The following is a 22,508-nucleotide window of genomic DNA, read 5'->3' as shown; positions in this document are numbered from 1 at the left end:
TCCGCTACTTTTTTTGTATTTTAATTTTTAAAGTATTTGAAAAGAAGCCAGTATATGGTGAATATTGCTATAGTAAACCAGCATAGTTTACATTTCCAAGATTTTGTGAAATAAATTTAAGTATTATTCTAAATAAAAACAGTTAAAATCGTATAAAAAATAATACAAACAACTTATTATGCAGAAAACATAGTAGAATATTCGAATGAAATTTTTAATTAATTACTTATTCTAAAACAAAATTTTGAAGCTTCTTTGGTAAGTTTTTATATAATCAAGTTATTTTGTTTAACTAACCAAAAATATTCAATTGTATTTTAGATTGAATTTTGACTTCGAGAAAACATTTTCACTGAAAAATTTGTTACTTCTTTCAAAATGGGAATCTTTCAAACTTAAAATTATTAATTTTTATAAAAAGGAAGGATCAGAAAAACATTAGACTTTTATTACTTTTACAACAAGATATTCAAAGGCTGTTTAGACGAACGGTCATGTTTTTACATTAAAAATAATGTAAAATAACTGAAAAAATATTAAACAAAATAAAATTAAATGAAGCAAAACTTAATTTTCAATTTATAGCATTCTTTCATTTTCAGGATTAAACCTAAATAAATTTAGAAAAGAGCCTAATTTGTTTAGATACTTTTTCTAATATAATAGGTAAAAATCCTATTATAATTAACTAAAAAATAGTTATATTTTCTATTCTCTAACTAAATAATTAGGTATATTATCTATTGTTGAGAATATTTTTTAACTATTTATTTAGGTGAAATTCCTATTTCTTTAGTTAAATTTCAAAAAGGTTTTAAAATAAATCAACTAAATGATTAGGTGAACCGACTATTTGCTTAGTTCTAATCCACCTAAATTTTTAGGTATTTTAGCTAGTATTGTAGATAAATCACCAAATTTATTTGGTTAATTTTCCTAATTATTAAAAAGTAAATTCAGCTAATTTAAATTAGGCAATGTAACTAAATAGTTTAGGAGGCTGAAAATCAAGCATTTTATTAGGTGATTTATACTATTGTTTTAGCTAAATGTTCTACTCTTTTTTTTCTGTGTATTAGTATAGAATTATTTACGAAAGAAAAGTAAAGGGGAAATTCCTAAAGTTCGTCTTTCTTTCCATATGACGATTTAAAGCTCTGTAATTTACTATACGGATCCGTAAATAGGTATACAAATTATTGTGTATGTAAATAAATGAATAGCAGTTTGTTTTTGAGTTCATAGCAGATTTTAATCAATTCATTTTAATTAAAAGAACAAAATTCTTTATATACACTTCAATTATAACAAGCTCCTTTCATTTTAATAATTGAATAAAATAAGGAATGAGGGAATAAATAAAAAAATTTTTTTAAACGTGATGGTTTTTTATTTCTTTAATTTTTAATAAATTTCTTTAAGCATTCTAAAATATCAATTTCATTTCGAAGTTCATTTCAACTGTTGCATAGCTTCAGATATCGTCTGTTTCTTTTTTAATATTGTGCAATAGTTTCTTTGCGATCCTTATAATACGTATTTGATTATTGAGCTTAAAAAATAATAAAATGGGATAAGAATAACCTGTTCCTATTGCCTCCGTTTTACATAAAAACTGTAGTTTTGTATATGCAATATTTTTCTCTTCAATTGAAATGAAATATGTACTTACAAATTTAATAATATTATATTGCTATCAGAAGTAAGTTATCCCATCAGAATTTACAAATTCCAATTAAGTTTTAAAAATTCTATCTCATTAATACTTGGTTACATTAAAATTTCAACATTTTTACTATAATTTATTAAATGTATGTATTTTTTCTTTCCAATTATAGAATTATATTTCTATGTATTTTATATGAGAAAACCAAAAATTATTAAAATAAATTACTATATGTATAAGTGTATATAAAATAAGGCAACCTTTATTTACATTTTCCAAGAAATTATTCGAAATTTTGTGATATCTTTGGTTACGAAATTAAAAACAAAATTTGGTAGAGCAACACTTGGTTTAACTTGGTGTAAAATCAATTTTTCAAATCTTTCATCAATTTTTTTTGTCTTGTAACCTATACATAACATTCTTTTAGAACGTAAAAACAAATTAAAACCAGAAAAATAAATAATTTTGTTCTCCTTGCTGGCCTATACATACCGACATTGTATAATGTTTTTGTCTTCTATTTCCCTTTATGTCCTCTGGACAGTATAAATTTTGAAAAATATTCTTTTATATTACACGCATATTGTCCAAATTTCATCCTTAAAGCAGCTAAGAAACCATCTTGTTCAATTCAAAGGTTTCGTTTTCTTTTTTCTTTTTTTTTGCATTTTTTCCTTCTGTTTAGTTTCTTTTTTTTTCAATTTTTCACCACAATGACCTACACATTATTATAAGAATGTTGAATTTATTGTATATCTTTCCTTCTGTATATTTATATTCAGGAATTTCATAAGAACATAGACGGAGGTGGTTAAATTAATGTTTGTTTCAAAACTATCTTCCATATATCTTATTAACAGGAATATTTATTAGTATGAAAACCATATAGTATGGCACAAGAATACAAAAAAAAAACAACAAGTAAATAAATAAAATGGAAAACCAAAAGCAGAATATTATGGACAAAATAAAAGAGAAAAGGTTGGAAAAAACATATTTTCTGACAGATCTTCTTTATTATTAAATAAGAAAAAAAACAAACAGAAAAAAGAAAAAGGAGCAAAAAAAGGATATTCGTGTACAAACATTATGTTTAACGCCTCTAGGCTTTATATTAAATGTTCACATATAATATATTGGGAATATACCTTTTGTCATTATCTTTATTTATATATTCTCTTTTCTTTTGACCATTGTTATCTAAGAGTTATCGAATAGGCGACATCTCTCAAAGTCATCTTTTTAACACAAAAAATGTTGAGCGACTCAGTCTAAATAATCTATACCTAGAAATTTCTAGAAACATCACGTCTATTTAAAGAAAGCAAGCTTTATAGAGATTACAATTAAATTTAACATTTTATAGTTAATCTTGAAAACCAATAATTCTGAATTAAGAATTTTTATTAAATTAATTTTCAAATTCTTTATATATAAATTTCAAATTCCTTCTCTATAAGTTAACAACGTTATATCGAATTAGGTTTATTTTAAAATGTTTTAAACATTTTTCTAAATTCATTAATAAGGTTCAAAATACAGGATTATAGTATTGGAGTAAAAATACTCGTATAACTAGATAATTTGCTTCATTTCAAATTTACATTTATGCATCTAGTGTTTTTCGTCTTTAGATTTGAGTTCAATTTGAACAGCTAATAAAAATTTTTCCATAAGAATTAGAAAATAAATCAAAACCATAAGCTAAAAACCGTAGAAAAGGAACATTCAGCTCATCTTTTTCATCAATTTTTCCTTTTGTTCCTCCAAAACAAACGCAGTTTTGTATGAAAATTTAAGTGTTTAGGGGTAAAAATTTTGTTTAAATTAAATTTAAATATTGAATGAATAACTTTTCTTTTCCCTACAAAAATATTAACTAATTTTTATCAGAACGTGTTTAACTGCTCTTCTAAAATTCTACTTTATATAGACTGATAAAGGTGTTTTATACACCTAGAGCGTTATATTTGCCTTTCAACGGGACATTATAATCAATTTTACATTTCAAAAGAATCTAGTTTCATCTCCTGGTGAAAAAGGCTAGCATCAAAATTTTTCAGAATTATTTTTAAATTTCTATTTAAAAATAAATTATTTTTTCTCATTATGTTTTGTGGTCAAATAAAAAACCAATTTATTTCTATGTTACAATAGTTTGTTGAGGCCGATGGTTTTCTGCCATTATTATTCACAATTATATAACCTTTAGATAGACGTATTTTAGACGTCGAGATAGACAGATTTTTAAAAAATAATTTTTATAAAAATAATAAAATGTAAAAACCAATTCTTAGAAAAATTATATTTTTATAGTTCACAAACACCACATACATATTTACAGTGGTTATAGTTTTAATAGGAAAAAACAAAACAGAAGATATTAATAGCATTAAGGATGCAAGAAATATTCTATAAAAATAACAAAAACTTCAATGCCTAATGAAATTTTCATTTTAATGTAATATTGTTTTTTTTGTGTCTTCAAGAATTTTAAAGCATTCTTGAGGATCATGTATTTAGAAGAATCATCGAATTTTATTTGGAAGAAGCATTAAATACCATTTTAGTTTTTCCAATTTTCTTCATTTACTTTAACTTAACCATTTAAAAATTTTTAGGCTACATAAGTTATTTTTTTAAAATATAGTAGCTTTTAGCTGTAAAATAATTATTGAATATAGTACGTAACATTCACATTAATTTTGGTGCTTATTTTAAATAGATCTTAAATATTTGCAGAAAACGATTCTGAAAAAAATTCATTAATTAAAACAAACATTTTGAATAGATGAGAATATTAAATTCGAGCTCTATACCTGTAGTAAGATATTTCGCTGGTTTTTTATAATATAAGGACTGTACTATTTGCTAGCGTTTGTGTGAAACACTGTGCATGCAGTTACATATTATTTGCATACATTTGTATGAACATTTTCAGAATTAATTTGATATGAAAAGTATTATGGAAGAAAAATATTTTATCAAATTAGAGAAATTGGTAATTTAAATATGACCTTTAGGAAAGAACACTGACTATACGAATGAAAAGCAACATTAATCTATTATAACTGCAATATTAATATGTAAATTACAATATGAAATTTCAAGCAAGTTGAATTATTATTAATATTTTTCATGTAAGATATTGTAATTGGGATAATAATTCAGTTGTGAAAAATTTTTGTTCTGATTAAAAGTTTTAGTTGGATTTTTAACTAAGTAAGTCTTTTAAGCAAGTACATAACGCAAAAATACAAAAATGGTAAATTAAAGGTCTCAATATAAAAAATTGGTTGAAAAAATTTTGGCAGCCCATCAATTGCCAGATAAAAAGTCAAAAAATAGATAACTCACTTTTATGAATCTCATTTCAAAGATTCCAATTAAAATAAACAAATCAAGGTCAAGCCACCTATACAAACATAACACATCAACTTATATGCTGGTATTAATATAAAAATTTTTATGGTTTTATAAAAATTATTATCATAAAAAGTTTTTTGGAATCATCTAAAATCCTATAAAATAAAGATTCCAAATCATAAAACAAAAACAGAATAGTAATATTTTTTTCTTCATTAACTATCTCAATTCCTATATGAAATTCAATCAACTTTTATCTATTTTCTTGTATAAAATATTAATTTATATTTTTGTACATCCATCTACAACATTTTGGATAATTTTATGTTTACACTAAATTCCTAAAAATCATTCATTATAGAATTTGAGATCTATAATATTTTTCTTATTTAAACATGTCATGTGTTACCATAAAGTAATAAATAAAGTTATGTAATAACATAATGAAAATGTACATTATTTATGTATATATTGTAAGTATATGTACATCTACATATATACATACATGTTATTTATAATTTAATAAACATAAAAGAAAAAGAGATAGCAAATAATGTATATGAAAAGAAAAGTTTCATCGTAAAAAATAAAAAAAAAAACAAGAAAATTCTTTAATTTAAGTTTTCTCTACTCATTTTCGTATCATTTCTATTCCTATCGAATATCCTTTATATTTTATATTGAATGATTAACTGATTTTCTTTATACAAGTCTTTTACAATTCGATAAATAAAAAATATTTTAGTTGCATTAATTTTATGTTTGTTTTCTCTTTGTGATTCGGTTTGAATTTCGTATACTTACTTGCATATCAATTCAAAAGATATTAAAAAAGAAATTAAAGTACAGGAAATCGTAATTACAATTGTCGATAAAAATGAAAAATACATTTAGCTTCTAATATAGTATCGAATATTGTTAGATTTAATTAATGGATGGCGAATTATTTGTGAATCAAAGCTATTCAATTTTAGATAAAGGACGTCTTCTTAAATTAAATCCTAAATTTCATTTTAGTATGTACCTAGCTATATACGTTAGTATGATTGATCAATTTAATTAAACTAACTTTATATGAAAAAGTCTAATTTGTAAAATTTTACTGGCAAATTTAGCTTCATTTCTTTTCCCTACAATAACATTAAGCCATTTTTATCAGAACTTGTTTGACTAGTCTTCCGCATCGAAAAACGTTTGATAAATAAATGTTTAGAAAATCTGAAAAGAATTTTTCCATGCAAAAGGTTCGTGATTAACTTAATGTGAATGGACATGGTTTTTTAGAAAACTAATGAAGAAAACTTATCATTGTTAACGAAGATTTAAATTGTGAAAGTTAATCATACAATTCTTAATCATCAAATATTTTTAATCATAAAAAATCTTCAAGTATAAGGTTGCACATTATTACATATAATAGCCTCGAACTATCCTAGAATAGATTTTGTTATCAAACACTTAAAAATTAAAAACTCGAAAATTAAATTCGCCAATTTCACACCGAATACTTTGACCTACAGACAATTCTGAATGATCTTATATTTTTTTTGTAATTTTAAAAAAAGAAAACCAAAATTCCTCTTAATTCCATTTCTACTATAATATAAATCATAGTTTCCTGCTTTTTTCTTTCGACTTCCTTTTTATTTATGAACTTAGAATATAAAAAACACGTGGAAAAAAAAATGAGTAATAAAGAAAAGCGCAATAAACTTTTACTCAACACCTTTTCCTAGTATTAAATTGATGTTCATTTGTTCCCTTGGATTTTTCTTACAACAACAATAACAATAATAAAATAATAAAATACAAAAGAAAACTAAAATAAATTTCCACAAATGTAAATATACCTAATACCTATACATATACATACATACAAATAAAAATTATGTTTTATAAATTTTTCAAAATGTTTAACTAAAATGCCCAAAAATCAACTTTTTTCACATTAAATAATAATAAAGTTGAATCAAAGTAACGGTTTGCAAAGTAACACTTTTCTCTTGAACAATTGTTATGTTAACAACAATTACACAGAAAAAAATGAATAAGATTTTTCAACTAATCGTAATTAGCTGATCTCAAATTAGGTGTTTTTTATAAACAATTAGAAGTATTGACAACTCCTTTAGCTGTTTTAAAATTCATTATTAGCTGGCTCAACTATTTAGAATTAGTTGAATACAATATTAAAAAAATAGGTGATATGTCTAATCCTTTAGGTGTATTATCTAAAATAAATAGTTGAAAATATTCAACTAATTTTAATAGACATTTCACCTAAACATTTGGTTATTTTAGAAAAGAAAACAAAAAATAAATTTACAGTTTTTATATAAATTCCTAATCAATGACTACATTTTTAAATATTTTGACTACAACAGTAGTTGATTCAGCTATTTCATTTTATTGCAAAAAATTGTCTAAAACATTAGTTGAACTACCGAAAGCATTGGCTGACTTATCAAAAGATCAAATATTTTGTTCAGAAAAAATAAAAAACAAAATACCGTTACTTTTCTTCTTCAATGACTACTTTTCTAAATATCTTAACTATAACTTTAGGTGATTCAGCCACTTTATTTTGCTCCAAAAAAAATTAACTAAAACATTAGTCGAAATATCGAAAACATTAGCTGAATTCACATAAAAACACTCGTTTTATTAAGAGAAAATCCAAAGTACCGCTAGTTTTTTTTGTATTCTAATTTTTAAAGTATTTGAATAGAAGCTAGTACATGGTGAATATTGATATAGTTAAGAAGCATAGTTTTGTTTTTGTAAAGTAAATTTTTAGTGATTGAAATTAATTTTAAAAAATTTTAAAAAAGTCATTATTATTACTTAAAAAAAAATAAAAATTGTTTACAAATAATTTTAAAATTGTGTTAAAAGTTATACGAGAAACTTGTTACTATTGAATACATAAGTGAACGGCAATTTAAAAGTGTAAAATTTTTATGAAATCAAATAAGTACATAAGTAAAAAAAATCAGGATCTGGTTCTTGTTCTGATAAAACTATCAAAAGAATTAAATAATTCCCGATTTCCTGATGGAAAAAAATAATTCGTTTGTTATTTAAAATGTAGAAATTATAAATCTACCACTGAATATAGCGAACTCGAGGTTGTGCAAGGGTACCGAAGCGCTTCTTTTGGCTTGGGGCTTGGAAGAGTTAATTCCCGATTTTACAGGTAAATTATATTCTATCAATACATAATGTCATCAATTATATAATATCAAAGGTAGTAGCATAAGCGAAACTTTCGATTTGGTTAGTAGTTGTTTTTTTATTGTTTATACGTTAATGTAATTACTTGAATTCTTGATATAGTTTTACTTTTAGTAAATTTACGTTGGAGCTAAAGGTCAAGGTCAGTTTATCTAAAAAATACCAAAACGCAGGAGTGTTAAAAAGTCGATACAAATTGAAACGAAGATGTAGTTCTGCAGGACTTTCAGAAAGTCAATCATTACATTTGGAGCCTGAAAAATTTGAAATTTGAAAAACTAAGTTGCATAAATAAATTATATGTCCACAATACTTTATACCAAATTAATGACGTAATTACTTTTAGTGATTTGAAAACCAATAAGTTTTTTTTTGATTACCTATATATGTTTTAAAAATAATACATTTTTCTTTTGTTGTGAAGAATTGCTTATAAATAATTATGAACCACATTATTTATGTTATAATGTAAGCAGACAAAAGTGTAAACTGTTAAAAATAATTAAAACAAATGATATAAGATAGGTGGATTTCATTTAATAACTATATGTCTAATAAAAATATATTTATCAAAATTAAGCCACCGTTTATATAGATATATAAACATGTATGATTTATTTAAAAACAATAAAAATCTAAAATAAGGTAACATTAACGGAAAAAATAAAATTTAATAAAACAAAACTTAATTTTTAATTTATAACATCCTCTTATTTTCAGGATTAAGCCTAAATAAATTTTGAAGAGAGCCGAATTTATTTAGGTACTTTTTCTAATATAATAGGTAAAAACTCTATTTTAATTATCTAATTAAATAGTTATATTTTCGATTCTTATAACTAAATAATTAGGCATATTATCTATTGTAGGGAATATTTTTCAGCTACTTATTTAGGTGAAATTCCAATTTCTTTAGTTGAATTCCAAAAAGATTTTAAAATAATTCAACTAAAAGATTAGGTGAACCAACTATTTGCTTAGTTGAAATCCAGACAAATGTTTAGGTGTTTTAGCTAGTATTGTAGATAAATTAGCTAATTTATTTGGTTAATTTTCCTAATTATTAAAAAGTAAATTCAGCTAATTTAAATTAGGCAATGTAGCTAAATAGTTTAGGAGGCTGAAAATCAAGCATTTCATTAGGTGATTTATACTATTGTTTTAGGTAAATTCTCTACTCTTTTTTTTCTGTGTATTATGTAAAAGTCATTAATATACAACAAATACCTACATCAAATAATTGCATACATTTGGGAGAATCAAAAGAAAATAATTTAAAAAAGCACTTACGTAATGGTCGAATCCAACAGTTATAAGTGTTTGAAGACAAATAAATATATTTTAGGATGGCATGGCATTTTCCGTTAGCTTTTTGCTTTTATAGAAATTTTAAAAAGCATGCAGTTTCGGAAATATTCAATTTTTACGTATTTTGATACCAAAAACTGGGGAGGAAGTAGACTATTTATTAGTGACAAAAAGCTTCAAAAATTTCAGGCTCCTACAATTTACCATTTGGAAGAAAAACGAAGTCAAAAATTAAAAAAAAACTGGTCTCAAATAACGGTGTTTTGTAATATTTGAATTTTGAGAATGGAGTCACTACTTTCTGGGTGTACAGAATTTAAATAATATATGTTTGTGGTCTCGATATAATAAAGAATCTAAATGTAGAAGTTTTGTAAATCGAAACACGGACGGAGGAATTGAAAATAAAAGGCACAATTTTGCAATTTTTGTTTTTAGAAAAATGCTAAAAAGCGCAGTAACTTTTTTCTTTTGTACTTTTAGACTTGTATTTCTTATATAAAAAGTGTGGTCAAGCTTACAACAATAAGGTTAACAAATTTTAGTGTACCTCTACTTATAAAATAGGTTATGGAGGGCTGTAATCATAAATCATTTAAATGGACCAATTTTAATCAATAGAAATCTACTTGACCAAAAATATGGCAAAAGAAAAACTATAAAAATATTAAAAAGGAAAAAAAAATAACTTTAAAAATTACTTGAAAATTTACTTATGAATTTTGAGAATTTTTATACCTATATACGAATATGTACGTAATAAGTTTCCGAACATACTAACACAGAGGCAAAGAGGAAGAAAAACCTTTTTTTTCTATTTAATGGACTGAAAATTACAAATTCTGTAGTATTTTATCCTGAAGAACTACAATCACTTACGGGTACCTTTGTTAAACGATTTTTCATAAAGTGTAAATAAGGTAAATAAGGTGCAGATATTTAATAAAAATGTATGTATACCTACAAATACACACATAATATTTGTATGTAGTATGTATTTATTTACATATTATTACCTATAAACAGTGTAGTTTTATAAACTACGGTAATCATTTAAAGATGAATCACCTGATTTTTTTTTATTATTATTTATTGTATACTTATAAAGGTAAAATGGTTTAATATTATTGGACCGTAAAATAAACTGCCGAAAGAAATAAAATTTTCTCACCTACATTAAAATTCCTCTTTTTTGTTTTTGCTATTCTTACCTTTTACTTTTAGATTTTGATTTATTTTGTGTATGCATATACACAATGTACGTATATATGAATAAGTTTACGTATATTAGAAAAAGTCATGAAGGTGCTTATATAAAGTTATAGAATAGTTGGAAATTTAAAAAATTATTTTATGTAAATTGCTTTGTAATGACTTTATTTTTCTAAAATATTAATATAAAAGTTTTAAAATATTTAGCTCTGTTCAAAATTCATGGAAAATTTTAGTCAATTATTCATTAAATTAATTTCCACTTATTTAATATTGTATTTCCACTTATAACAACAATAGATAAAATATTGATTGAATTTTTTTTAGAAAATAATTTCAATTAAATATAGACCTTCTACAATATAGGTTAAGGCTATGCAGAAGCAAGACTAGTCGAATATCATTCAAAATATTTTGCGTTGAATTAAATTAATAAACTACTTGTAACCTTTCAAGAATGGGAGGGAACACTCTCAATTCCTGTTGCTACATGCACTCCTAACTACTTATAAATATTTTCAAGTCTTAAATAAAAAAAAGTTACAGACTTCCAAGAAGCTTATAGTTTCTGTATCTGTCACATTTTCTGCTTATATGTTTTCTATACTATGCTTTTCGAACTATTTAGAATTCAAATTTCAATACATCTGATACCGATACCGATATTTTCAACAAAAATTTTTGTTTTTAGTCACTTCCCAATAAATCATATTGACTTTTACTTTATTTCACTTACTATCACTTTAACATTTTAACTGTTATACAATATTCATCATTATATTTTAAATAAAATTCATTGTCACCTTTTTTGTGATAAAGTATATAAAATTAATATACTCATTATTCTATATAGGAAAAAAATATAGAATACATCCTAAAAAAGGATGAGTTTCAATTATTTGATTTGATCAGAAAGTATATAGAGTCAAATATTATTATAAAAACGTGATTTTGCAAAAATTTATTCATGACAGCTATGTATTGAACGATAAATTTAATTTTTTGAGGTTTAATAAAATACTAGATTTTATTCTTTATTAAAATAGAATGAATATAATCAATAAATCTATAAAAAAACATTATAGTATACAAACTTGGAGTGAGAACTGGGATTTTTAATACATTGATATTTGAACTGGAAATTTCTCAAATTTATTTTGTTAAATAGGTTTGAATATTTACAAGATTTCAATGCGTGCGATTTATTAAAAACTAATAAAATCAATTTTCAACCAAATTAATTATACACGCGCCTCTACCATAAAAAATTATGGAAAAATACATTTATTAATTTGATAGAATTCAATTTCTTAAAAAATTCTTTAATAAAACTAAATAAAATTACTTGTTGAAACTGAACCTATTTCAATCAAATATTTTTGATTTAATGTATACCAAAAATTCAAGCCTAATAAAATTTATTTCTTTCTACAAAATATTAAATGACCTTCAAAACTATATCAAACATAAAAATTTTCTATTATTATCTAACATAACATTATTTTCTAAAAAAAAATAAAACTTTTAGTAAGTTTATTTCGAAAGAATTGTCAGAAAAAATATAGAATAATTTCTACGTGCCCTTTTTTCTATAAAATAGAATTTAGCTATTAATTTTGATAAAGTCGTATGCCGTATACGTATATATGCATGTGTGTATTCAAAATCTAAATTATCCTTCTTGGCTGGCGCCACGTTATCTGTATATGTGTACATATGTTTTTATCATACCAGAGCATATTAATATTTGAAAAGTTTTTAAATAAATGATGAATTCTCATCGCTGGATCATTGATGCATGATTTATTTGCATATAAATTGGAAAATATTGTATGCAAAAATTGTATAATGCATTTTTCCAATGAATATTGAATAAAAATTTGCTTTTTAGAAGTCATTTTATGGCGATCAATTTTAAATTTAACTTTATCAGATATTTTATGCGTTTATCTCTTTCATTATTTTTTAACTTCTTAAATATTAAATAAAAAAAAAAATATTATTTTTAGTACGCCAAAATTTTCTAAAACATTTTCTAAAAAATTGATTGATTTTTATCGCTTTTAATATTATAACTTTAATATAATAAAAATTTTTATTTTTCTGAGAATAAAATAAATTTTAAAAGTTTTGGACAGCTTATTTTTGGGTTTTTTTGATATTTTGTTGCACTATAAGTCGAAACATAAGGATTTTTTTTTTAGTTTAGTGCGATGTGAATTCAAATAATAAAAAAAATGTCAAATCATTCAATTGATAAGTTTTCCGAGTAAAAATAAAAGAAAAATGAATTCAAATTCTTTAATAATAAAATTGGTCAGAAATACTTGATTTGATTATGGAATAAAAGTTATAAGTGGTCGTGGAAAAACAAATAATATAAGATTTTATATTTCACAGTGAAGATATAATGCTATTAACACGAGCTGTAGAATAAAAATCACAAAATCAAAAATATTTTAACAGACTTTTAATATCTATTTAAAATACAAAAAAAAAACTTGAATTCAGAGAGTTTTTATGGTTATTATGAGATATGGAACTATACTACTTGTTTAAGCGAAGATCCAGTTAAGATTTTTGAGGCCGTTTCATTTCCATCTACGATTGCTGGAGTTTTAGGAAAAAACAACATCGCAAGTGGCCGTTTCTGGTCATGAAAGACCATAATATGAAAAGGTTTCAAATGTTAATCAAACCTCTTCCCACTTAATAATTAAAAATTCTATTAAGCGAATATTATCATTTTCACTTAATTTCTTTTAGCCCGTTGAGTAAAAATGGAATATACAGGACGATATCTAAATTTTTGTTATATAACTTACTGATGATTGGAAGCAATTCATTGTGATCTATGATTTTTATCATTGATTAAAGATTTTAGTGCGAAAATAAACAAATAAAAATTTCCTTTTATAAAGATTTTAAATTAAATAATCCATTTTTCTCTACATACCTGTAATTTGAATTTAATTGTATATCACCGATAGCTACATTTTCGAATTTTACTGGATTCGTTGTCCATCTCGCCCAATAATATGAGAATTCTGAAGATCTTTGTTGTTCATTAAAACGACATTTTAATATAAGATCTTCACCCTCTCTAGTATCAAGGGCTTCTTCTGCTAATACTAATGCTAATATGGCTAAACCTGAAAAAATACAAAAAAAATAAAAAGTTTCACATTAATTTTTTGTTTTCTCTGTGTCCTGAATTTTTTAATTATTTGTTGAAGATTATTTTTATTAAAACAAAAGTGTTTTCTATTTTTAACAAAGACTTTGTTAGAAAAACTATAAAAATGTTTTCAAAATATTTAAATTTAAAATGTCAAGAATATTAAAATGAAAGAAAAAAAAAAGCATGAAAGAAAAAGCAATTTATTCCCTTTTATTTGCAATTCTTACTTTTAATTTTAATATTTTTTTTTCTTCATTTCTTTTCATCTTGAATTAATTTACAATAAATCTTGTCATTTAAATAGACTACTAACTAATCTTAATAAATATTGTTTAAAATAAATGCAATTTAAAAGGAAGAATTAAAAGAAAAGAAGGTTCATTTTTGACTTTGTTATCACAGCATAGTAAATTTTCCAAGGGATTAGAAAACTTTTTCTATTTTAGAATCTTGAAATAGATTTTTTCCTATTTTTTGGATTGCATAATACAATTTCTTGTTTTTTTTTTTGTTTTAAGTTAAGAGCAAGATAAAATTCTCATTTTCATTTTATTTAAATTATGTACAAACACAAAAAAAAAAACAAAAAGAAAGTAAAACTAAACAATAGAGTCATTTAACGCAGGAAAATAACGAAAGAATCTAAGGATCTACTTACTATAATAAAAAGAATTTTTTCTTTTCTTTTTTTATCTTAAATTTTTCCTTTTATCCTTTTTACAAATGAAAATAATTTTTTGGTGCAAAAACTATAAAATTTTCCAAGGTAAAATCAATTCAAAATAGAAAATTTTTCTGTTAGTTTAATTGCACATAAAAACAAAATTTCAAGAAAAGTTTTTTAAAATTCATCCTTACAATAAGGTACTCAGTAAACGTGTACGCTCTAATGTTTAATTAATTTTATTCCGGTCGAATTTTGCAATAGTACAAGCTTTAATGTTAAAATTTATATAAATTTTGTTATTAGTTTAAATAACAGCAACAACTTTAAAACTTTTTAAGAATTTTTTAATATTTCAAAGAAAATTCAATAGACGAAGGCGAAATATCAACTTTTATTTAAAGTAACATTTGCAAGAAAGATCAAAAACAAATTGGCAAGCGAAAACGTTGCTATTTAATGAGGAAATGGTGAAGAATTAATAGCGATTAATGAGGCGTAAAATTTTTATGCCATTTTCTTTGGAAAAGAAGCTAAACATGAATAAATTACAGAAAATACAGATTTAAGAGCCCTTACATCAAGATCAGCTGGAAATTAGAATTGAATAGAAGAATATTCAAAACCGATTATTTAACAACGCAACAAAGTACACGACTCAAAAACTTTGACGCATTAGTTTGTAGTAAAACATTAAATTTTCATTAAGGATCTAAGATAAGTTGATGCATAGAAAATGAAACATTTCACTTTGAAACTATACTTTTAATATCATTTTTATGACAAAAACGTCAAATCAACTCATGAAAATTGTATGAATTCTATGTTGTTTTGTCACTATAAAAAATTTTACACAAAACAAACGAAACTTTGAATAAAAAAAAAACAACAAAATGTCTTGATTATTTTTTACATAATAAAAATAATTGTACAAATAGAGAACAAAATTATAATAGTAATGAAATGATAAAAGAAAAAAATGTTTATAAAAGAGAGTAAGAATAAAGGTATAGGGAACTATGGGATTAGTTAAGGAAATGCACGTTGCAATGTTGCAGAAGAACGGTATTCCAGTTGTGAAGTTTCAATTTAACGGCCATAATTATTATGTACTCATAAGCTGCGATGTTTAATTCCCTTCAGTATTCAAGAATATCATTTTCGTACATATTTTTACATTATGTGAGTTTAAGTAAGATTCTAAGATGGGCACAAATTCACTTTCTAATTTAATAAATAATTTTGTGTCATTTTAGTAAGACAACCACGGGAATAATTTATTGTTCTTAAACGCATTATTGAACAATTGTTCTTTATTTTACAATTTAGGAATAAATTGCTATTTATTTTATAAGGATTTTAATTAAAATTAAAATTTTGCCATTAGAATTTGAAAAATTTTGAAAAAGTTTGCCCACTTGTATAAATTCTACACATTGTTTCGTATGTGTTCTAAAGCCAATAAAATAAAGCTTACGATTTTTAATTTTTTAAACTTCACAAAATGAGTTCCGATGCAAGCGCATATTCTTCCTGCATTTTGTCTACTTAAGCAAAATACGAGTATAAAACGCCATCTTTATTATTGTCAACATTAAACTGTATAAAAAACTGAACAAAAAAAATTATTATTGTTTTATGTAAAATTACTAAAATAAGTAAAAAAAGTGAAATAAAAGTGCCGCAGGTGGAATGAAAGAAGAAAATCCTTATTCCTACACACCTTTTTCCCAATTGCATTTAATTTTTTCATAGATTTTTTTTTCTTTTTAGTTTCAGATTTTCAAATTGTAAAAACAAGTTTTCTTTTCTTATGTAATTTATTATAGTTTTCTTTTGTAAATTCTTCTTAAGATTTTAAAGTGATTTCAGTGCTGGTGGTATAAAATTTTGAAAAGAAAACAATTGGTTAGACTTCATTTTCGTTTCTTTTTAACTTGTAAAGATGTAAAAATATTTTTAAGACTGTTATAAACGGCAAGCTCTAGGTATTACGAATTCAACAATTCTTTTAAAAATGATAAAGAAAACTGTTTTAAATTTTTTCAAACACTTAAGGAATTTAACCGAATAGGATTTCAAATATGAGCCTGAATAAAGTATGAATGGAGGAAATTATGTAAGTAAATTATGCATTAGATGCAAAAGATTGTTTTTGGAAAAATTAGAGAAGTGCTATGTTACTCGTAAATATGGCATTTAATTTATTATAATATTCAAATTTAGATGCCCTTACTAATTAAGGAAATTTCATTATAAACTTGAATAAAGAAACGTAAATTGAAGGCTTTTTCTCCTATAATTTATAATTTTCATTTTAAGATAATTTTACAAGGCAATTGCAAAAAAAAATATGCTTATGAATTTCTTTCTTGCCGCTCATCCATTTTCGCGTTGCTTAGCAAAACTATTACACCATTTCAGATATAAAATTGTTTAATAAATTTTTATATACAATTAAATCATTAAAAAATTCGATTTCAGAGAGATGGATATCTTTTCACTTACAGGAAAGCCTTTTTACTTAACAGGAAACCCAACCTACTTCGAAAAATTTTATTCTCTCATAATGGAACCCTAACTTAGGCCAATGATTCTGAATTCAAAAGGCCGTTCTGAACTCACGGTTCCCTTAAATATTGATTGGTGTTCAATGCGATACAAAAGAAATTATTTCAAAATATTATAGTATTTGAATTTTTGGCATTTGCGTAACGACAAAACTATAAAATGTGCTTTTTTACCAATCAAATCGTCAAATTAAAATTCATTTTATGTTTAATGAGAAAAATATAAATTTAACGCCAAGAAAAAAGTATTTTCTCGAATGTTCGTTCATGCACTATTAAAACGGAAATTTCACCACTTTTCCACATTTAATAAAATGAAAATAATGACATTGAACATTTCAAATGTCTCAAGCGATAAAAGAAAATTTAAAGCAGTTAAATTTTTTTTTCAATTTGTTTTCTTTTTTAAAGGAGGTGCTACAATATTTCGTTTTCTTTGCTCTTTTTAGTTTTTCTTAAGGCACACTTATCTGTATATGGACTTGATGAAAATTTTCAACTTGAAATAATAAGAATCCTTTTTTCTCTTAGCCTTTTTTTTTTAATAAAATAAAGGATTATTTTGAAGGCCATAAAATTCAAAGTGAAATAAAATTTAACGTTACTTAAGTCTGTTCTCTGAATTTTTATAATTTTAAACAGGTATACATTAGAATGGATTTTTCAAAAGAAAAAACAAAATCTAACAAGTGATAAAGTGGTAAAGAAAAAATGTGCAATCTCAGAAAATGCTCGTTTTAAATAAAAAAAAAAGGAAAATATTTTGCTAATTTTGCAAAAAATATTTTTGAATTGTTAAATGGATCCTTTTTTTTCTAAATAATATTTAATATGGCCATTTTGCAAAAAGATTTTTAAAGTGTTCATGCTAGTAGCACAAAACTGAGTAATTGCTTTTCATTTGAGTTTTTTGGTTCTATATTAAATATATTCGTATATTGATAATTTCCATATAAATAATTATAAAGTGCAAATTTATTTCTCCTACATGCAGAAGAATTCGAATTGAAATAAATTTTAATTAAAATCTAAACGGAATCAACAGAAGTTTTATGTAAAGGTCAAACCGCCGTTTGAAATTTATACTCTTAAAACTTTTTTGTGAATTTTCTACTTACTTTTGAAAAGAAATGTTTCAATAATTTTATTTTTCATTTGAGACATTGATACAAGTTCTTCATTATTTTATTCACATAGTTTCGTATAGCATATCAACAATATTTAAAACCAATAATACCATTCATGCATACATATTTATAAACACATTTAAATCGAATGTATTCTACAACAATTGTAATTAGAAATCAAAATTGACTTATTCAAAAATTCAATTTCCTATTATGTATATATTGTGTATCTGGTATTTAATCAACTAATATGTGTATAATATACATACATTATACACTTATATGAAAAGTCTAATATAAAGAATAAAATGAAAGAATATCTTAAAGAAATCAATGAAACCTTCTAACATTATAATACCCTTTATATCGGATTAAAATAGGAAATTCTTATGTACAAAACTCATTGAAATATAAGTAATACCTAATACACTATATATATGTATATATATATATATATATATACTTAAACAATAATTGCACACATATTTTAATTCCTAAACTCTGCGACATTTAAGTATGTACTTTACTTGCTCTTACATTGAACGAAAATACTCTTACGTCTTTTGTATAGTTCAATTTACTTTAAAAAGGATTATAAGTATGCAATGTGTATGTGTGTGTACGAACATTCCTACATATTGTATATGGAATATATTGAATTGTTACACTTGTTTAGGATTTTTTGTTGCATTTGAAGTCTTATTTAGGAATGCATGTTCGATGTACAATATACTATACATATTAATATTCAAATAAGGACCTTAAATGTCAAATTAAGAAGTACAACTGAATCAAAGTGAAAAAATAACGAATAAAATTTATTGTTAACGAATAACAGCACATACATATGTACATATATGTCTGGATAATATATTGATGCTTATTTTAAGTTGATTCTGATAATTCTCATGACGTAAGAAGTTTATGAATTAATTCCATAAACAAAAAACAAAATGAAATCAGAAAATATATTTTTTTTTTCCTTTTGAATAAAAGTAATTCAATAAAGACTTTTTAGATTTTATATGACTGCTCATTGCTCAGGTCACAACGAACATAAGTGTATATTTGTGTACATGTTGATGTATTAAGTACAATAATATGTAATCCTAACGGTATACACATAAATACTGTTCATTTATCCTTTTTGTTTCCTACTATTTTTCAGTTTTCTTTTTTTCTTTTCTTCTCTTATTTTTTAAGGACTTTGTTTTTGTTTTAATATCAGCTAATGTCAAACACATTCCTACTTTTAATATCTAAATATACATTTATGAATGTATATATATAAGATACACTTGTAACTTTATGCACAAAGCTTAAATTTCAAAAAAACAAAAAAAAAATTCTCAAAAGCGTTAAGATTTAAGAAGACATAACAACTAAAAGAAAAAAAAGAACAATCAAATGTTCTATTTTCAATTTTTACATGCAAATGAGGGTGCAAGAAACAAAACAAAATTTTAAAAGGAAGAAAAAATAAGAAAAAGAAAAATCACTTCACAAAATGATGAACATTTTCGAAGACATCCTTTATCCATTTACCATTCATTTATTGTTGTTTTCATTGAATATATGTACATATGTTTGTATTTGCTCATGTATATTCATATTGTATATAAATTGTAAATGCATACGAGTATATACTCTAACAAATATTATTGTTTGCATTTAGATTTCCATCTCAATTTGAATAATTGCTGTGATGTGCAAACTAAACGCTATATACACCATGTATAAAATATAATATGTATGGTTGTTCAGCTGAGAATACCATCAAATATAGGAAAATTGAAAACAAAGTGAGAAAAAATTTTTGAATAACATCAATTTTTTTTTTGTATTCTGTTATACATACATATATGAATTACAATTTCAATGATTTAAAAGAACATTTTATGAGTGTACCTGAATCGTGTATTTTTTAGCATGACTGTAAATAAATACACGCTCTTCGTATAAATAAAGATATCTATCAAATATTGTTATTTCGAGTTTTGAGAGTAATTTTGTGAAAAAAATGAAAAATTCATATGCATTTCATAAAATTAAAAAAAAATCTATAACTATTACACTGCAAATTTATTAAAATGAAAACCAAAATATTGTATTCATTTTGGAAATGAAATTTTAATCAGAATTTTTAACACATTTGCAACAAATTTGAAAAAAATGTACTTTCTCGATTTAAAACCAATTGTTTTTAAATTTACATTTAAATTAATTTTAATAATAACAATTTCTTTTGCAAAATAAGCCATTGAATATTTTACTGTCATAAAGCATAACAGTCAATTTAACAGTCATAATATAAAAATGTTATTCATCGTGCAATGCTCTAAATAAAGAAATGCTCTAAATTTCTTGAACAGTTTTGATAGAAATGAAGTAGATTTACATTTTAAATTGTACATTATATAGAAATGCTACACTCAGTCAAAATTTGATATAAAATTAACACATTTTTTCTATATTCACATCATAATCTATAAATAATTCCTCTTAGATTAATTAAGCTAAAAATTTATTATATTTTGAAATAACTTGTACTAAAGCCAATATTAAACTATCATCTAAGAAGGCATGTACTATGGGACTTTGTTAAATTGAAGAGCTTTCGCTTGCAGATTCAAATATTGCAGATTCGTGAATTTGTCAGTATATTTAAAATTAAATTAGACATTAGATTATTAAACTACCTTTTACTAACTTGTAAACCAAAGTTCGACTTTTTCATTAAGATTTTTTAAACAATGATTGTTATTTGTATGATCAAAAGTTTTTTATTCATATCAATATTTATTATATAATTTCACATTTAAGAAATAAAATTAATTAATACATTCTTTATATAAAAACTATTCTATTTATTCAATTTAGGTTTCTGGATGCCATGATTTGTAATTTTGACAATATTCTTTTAAAATAAATAAATTTCTGTAATCCCAACAACAAGTTTGTTATATGATTTTACTAAATATATATACCGAATATAAATTTATTTAAGTATATAAATCTTATATTTAAAAATTGAGACTTTTATTTTGCAAATAAAGATAAATTTTAGAAGAATTACATTAAATAAATTCATAAATAATATTATTAAGTCTTTGTTTGTTAAAAAATAATTAAAAAAAATAATGTTTTACAAATTTATATTTATATATTTTTTCTGGCTTAAAAGATTTGCAAATAATTTAAAATCAATTTTGGTTTTTTAAGTACATTTTACAAAACAAAGACTTTTTTTGTTATTTATACAAATATATTTTTCTATATGCTGATGTTAATTAAAAAAAAAATTTTCTTTTTAATTGAAATTTTGAATTCATAGTTCTTATTCTTTATAAAAATATTTATAATTTTTGCTTGAATTTTAAATATTTTTTTTTTTTTGCTTTTTATTTAAAAATATTTTATAATTATATTAAATAAAATATAAAATTCATGTAAACTAAAATTGTATTAAGTTTTTTTTTTGCAAATTTATTGATTTATTGATCAGGCAAAGCCTAGAAATATGCAGAATGACAATGGAAATTTAAGAAAATGTGCTCGATTTGTTCCTATTCGAAGTACAGCTTAGCACTAGAGTTGACAATGATAAATTTGTCTTTTATCAAAGTTTCAAATTTTGTTTACAGAACTTTTAGAGAAGAATGCAAAAATGAAAAACAACTCAATTACAAGTATAAAAATGTAATTATGGAGATGAAATGGATATTAAAAATTTCCAAAACAATTCGAAAAATTATTTTCAACATTTCCAAAATTTTAATTTTGAACAACTTCGAGTCTTTACCGGAACACCCAATTTAAAAAAAACAAGGAAAAAACAGTAAATTTTCAATACTTAAACATTGATTCAGTAATGCTTTCCGATGAAAGCTGGATACAAGACTGCTTACTATCACAACCAGTATATATAGAAATATTGGACAAAATTGATGTGCTAAAATAAATGGATATAAGCAAAAATTTAACAAAAGAATTTAAAAAATTGAATAAATTTAAATTTTCCATCCTTCCTACAATTTTATTTTTTTTTGCTTCCTTATTTTATTTATTCTGTCTTCAAAAAATGGAGAAAGTTTAGATTTTTATATATATTGACATAAGTGCATTTTAGTGTTTCCATATTTGAATCTTTTATACATATTCTTGTGAGAAAACTCTG

General features: G+C 23.4%; 1 protein-coding gene across 1 annotated transcript in view; it reads right to left on the bottom strand.

Moving 5' to 3' along the window:
- LOC129615131 (hemicentin-1-like) overlaps positions 1-20,638 on the bottom strand; it is a 189,431-nt gene extending 168,793 nt beyond the window's left edge. The window contains exons 1-2 of the mRNA XM_055530208.1: positions 20,605-20,638; positions 13,746-13,941 (exon numbers count right to left, since the gene is read on the bottom strand). Coding sequence (XP_055386183.1) covers positions 13,746-13,941; positions 20,605-20,638 — 230 coding nt within the window. The remainder of the gene's footprint in view (positions 1-13,745; positions 13,942-20,604) is intronic.
- Between the last annotated feature and the right edge of the window lie 1,870 nt (positions 20,639-22,508).

The sequence above is a fragment of the Condylostylus longicornis genome, unplaced genomic scaffold (assembly GCF_029603195.1).
Source record: "Condylostylus longicornis isolate FDR11 unplaced genomic scaffold, ASM2960319v2 ptg000135l, whole genome shotgun sequence".
NCBI classification, from domain to species: Eukaryota; Metazoa; Arthropoda; class Insecta; order Diptera; family Dolichopodidae; genus Condylostylus; species Condylostylus longicornis.
This window is presented reverse-complemented; position numbering and strand designations above follow the sequence as displayed.